Below are 2,899 nucleotides of genomic sequence, written 5' to 3'. Positions count from 1 at the left end.
ATGGCATGAATCTATGGACAATAAGGATAAAAATTATAGTTCTTACACCGCTGGCAAGACCTTGCTTAAACTGTAAAATACAAAAAAACACTTTTTACTGAGCACTTTCGCTGTCAAATCTTAATATTTTTTTTTAAGTGGATATTTGTACTCAAATGTCACTTTGTTATCAATTCATTTGTCATCTTCATTAGAAAGTTTAAGACAAGCAACACGCCTACACCGCCTACTACTGGAAAAAAGGACAAAAATCGACACAAGGACAAGGATTATTGGTACAAGGAATTTGTTGCGCTTGACACGTATGTCCATACGTATAACAAAGCAAGTCCAGCCACGACCGTAGGCTTGCTACCTGTTCTTATTGCTAGCTTTTGGTGAAAATGTGCGGCGTCTGTGATTTCAGCCGCAAAAACGGATTCAGATACTCCAGCTGAGGCCAGTATGCTTGAGATTGAACAGATTGAGCATTGGATAGCCATGAGAGATCCGGTTGGACTTCTCAAGCTGATCGATTCTGGGGATCAAAGCTTGCGGTCCATTAGCACACTGGTTAATGTCTGATGAATTTTGTGAACAGAACTAAAGGCCACCATTTAATTTGATGGCAACGCTGATAAAATACGCGACTGAGGAACAGCTGGTTCAAATTGTGATGAAAAAGCAAACATACGTGGATGTTGAACGATTGAAGACAATGTTATTTCTGGACTGGTTTGACAGCTTGAAAAGCGATGAAGATGTCAAGAATCTGCTTCGTCGCAGTGGATTGGACACTAGTAGAAGTATTTTTTGTCTTAATTCGTTTAAGGAATTTTGCATGAACAAGGCCGACCTTATAAAACCTACTTTGTCCGAGAACGTACCTACGCCAGCAGACAACACGATTGGCCACGACAGCAATTATGAAAGCTCGCTGCTCGCTGCGTACGAGACGTCTCTTGCCAATTATAACGAGAAAAATCCAAACATGCAGCTGAGATTGCCCGCTATCCTTAGGGCTGTTTCTGACAAGTCTGAATTGGCGGCGAGAACTCAGTCTGCGAAATTATCTTCAAGTTATGCAGAATCGGACACGCAACTTGATATTCAAGAAGCACTACGACAACAGTGTTCTGACCTCAACTTTCGAAAAAGAGATGCTTGAACACCCGCACAGTTCTTCACGTGTGGAAGACGTGTATTTTCCTAACTTGTTTAGTAGGATGATAAGTCCTGACAGACTCTCGAATCTGCTCAGTCAGGGAATTGAAAAGAACACTGATTTTGATTTTCTTGTGGAGAATTATTGGCAGTTTGTCGACAGCATGGGTCCCCCTGATTTATTAGAAGATATCAAAAAGTGGTGCAAGACTAAGAAGACCGTAGAAGCGCAGCTGGACAACCTATTAATTGCACTGTAGACACAGCTTACGAGCGAGACAAGATCCTTTACGACAGCAAGGTATTTGCTGCATGTGAAAGCTACATTTGCTCTCACAATAAAGCGAGACCATTTGCGCAGATATAATTGCTCCCTGCACTAACCGCTCGGTATGGTGATCGTGATACATCGACCATAATTTTAGCAGCTACATTGCACCCAGAGACTGCAAAAGTTGCCGAACTTCTTGTAATTGAGCAGATTGAGCATTGGATAAAAGCCGGTAAAAATCCAGATCAAGTTTTTGAGCTGATGGACTTTGACTTTCAAAGCCTGTCGTCGATCAACAAGTGGTTTTGATTTGTGGATACATATTTTCTGAGCCATGAACTGTTGTCGTTTATTTCAATTTCGACCTTAAAAAACGTTTCAGCATTCGAGAATAATCGCGACATAGAAAAAGCTGAATGATGTCGAAGGATTAAAGGAACTGGTGATTCATGATTTGTTCAATAGTATGCAAAGCGATTCAAATGTGTTGGAGCATCTATGTGACGGCGGGCGAAACGACATGATCGTCAACCTCCTTTTTGAATTCGCTCAATCAATTCAATGGCACGGTGACAGATTTGCCTGAATTAACGATGCTTGAGGACGGTCGCAATTTTTAAGTTACTCACATCCGATATAATGAACCAGCTCAATGTGGAGGATCGCGCTCATGATGGTTTGTTGCTTAATGCTTACGACATCTACGTTAGTACCTACAAGGAGAGTTCTACGAAGTATTTGAGCTTGCTTGCGGTACTCATTGCTAGGTTTGGATCTCGTGAGGTGTTAAAGATGATCAATTCAGTAAAATCGGATAAGTTGTTGTGGGAATTGCTAAGCATCTTGAAGTTGATCAATAAGTTGACCCGGGAAGTAGCCTCGGCATGTTGGAACTGATGCTTCGTGATCAAAATAGCGATTTGGCTAAAAATGTTTCTGCGATTAAATTTTTTTTACTTCATCATATTTTAATTTATGAATATTGACCATTTTTTATGAACTAAAACTATTCTATTTTGCGTCACTTGCTTTCGTGCTGCGGCAATATACCTTTCAGTCGTGCTCTTCCTTTCCAAAGACAATGTTGCTCTTGTCATAAACAAAGTTAGCCACATGGTGAGCTATCAAGATTCGACGCTGGAGTAAAAGCTAGAGTTGACAGTTGACACATGTCGTCGTTTTCATCTCCAATCTCGTTTTTCAATTTTTAGACAAGCTCCTCACTCACTATAAGCATCACATCATATCGCATCCTTCCACTGCCGTCATGCACGAAATGCAAGACAAATGCTTTTGTTCGAGTGCTGTGTACTGGTTGAGTGTAAGAACAAGAAATGACTTTATTTTCGCTTTCAAATAATAATCTATTCTTAAAAAAATATTTTGTACTCAAATGTCAAATTTGCTTACTGCTAATTAGATGAGTGGATTTCTTGCATTCATTAGTACAATATAGCTAAAAGCTGCCTTCTAAAAACCAGCTTG

At 40.2% G+C, this 2,899-nt stretch overlaps 1 protein-coding gene across 1 annotated transcript in view; it reads left to right on the top strand.

The window, feature by feature from the left end:
* Positions 1-1,147, top strand: part of PHALS_00639 (uncharacterized protein) — a gene marked incomplete at both ends in the record, with an annotated part of 1,322 nt that extends 175 nt beyond the window's left edge. The window contains 2 exons of the mRNA XM_024718312.1: positions 407-552; positions 641-1,147. Of these exons, the coding sequence (XP_024586868.1) occupies positions 407-552; positions 641-1,147 (653 nt within the window). The remainder of the gene's footprint in view (positions 1-406; positions 553-640) is intronic.
* Between the last annotated feature and the right edge of the window lie 1,752 nt (positions 1,148-2,899).

Source organism: Plasmopara halstedii, assembly GCF_900000015.1.
Source record: "Plasmopara halstedii genome assembly, contig: Scaffold_117, whole genome shotgun sequence".
Lineage (NCBI taxonomy): Eukaryota > Oomycota > Peronosporomycetes > Peronosporales > Peronosporaceae > Plasmopara > Plasmopara halstedii.
The sequence above is the reverse complement of the archived record's forward strand: the minus strand, read 5'-3'. Positions and strand labels throughout refer to the sequence as shown.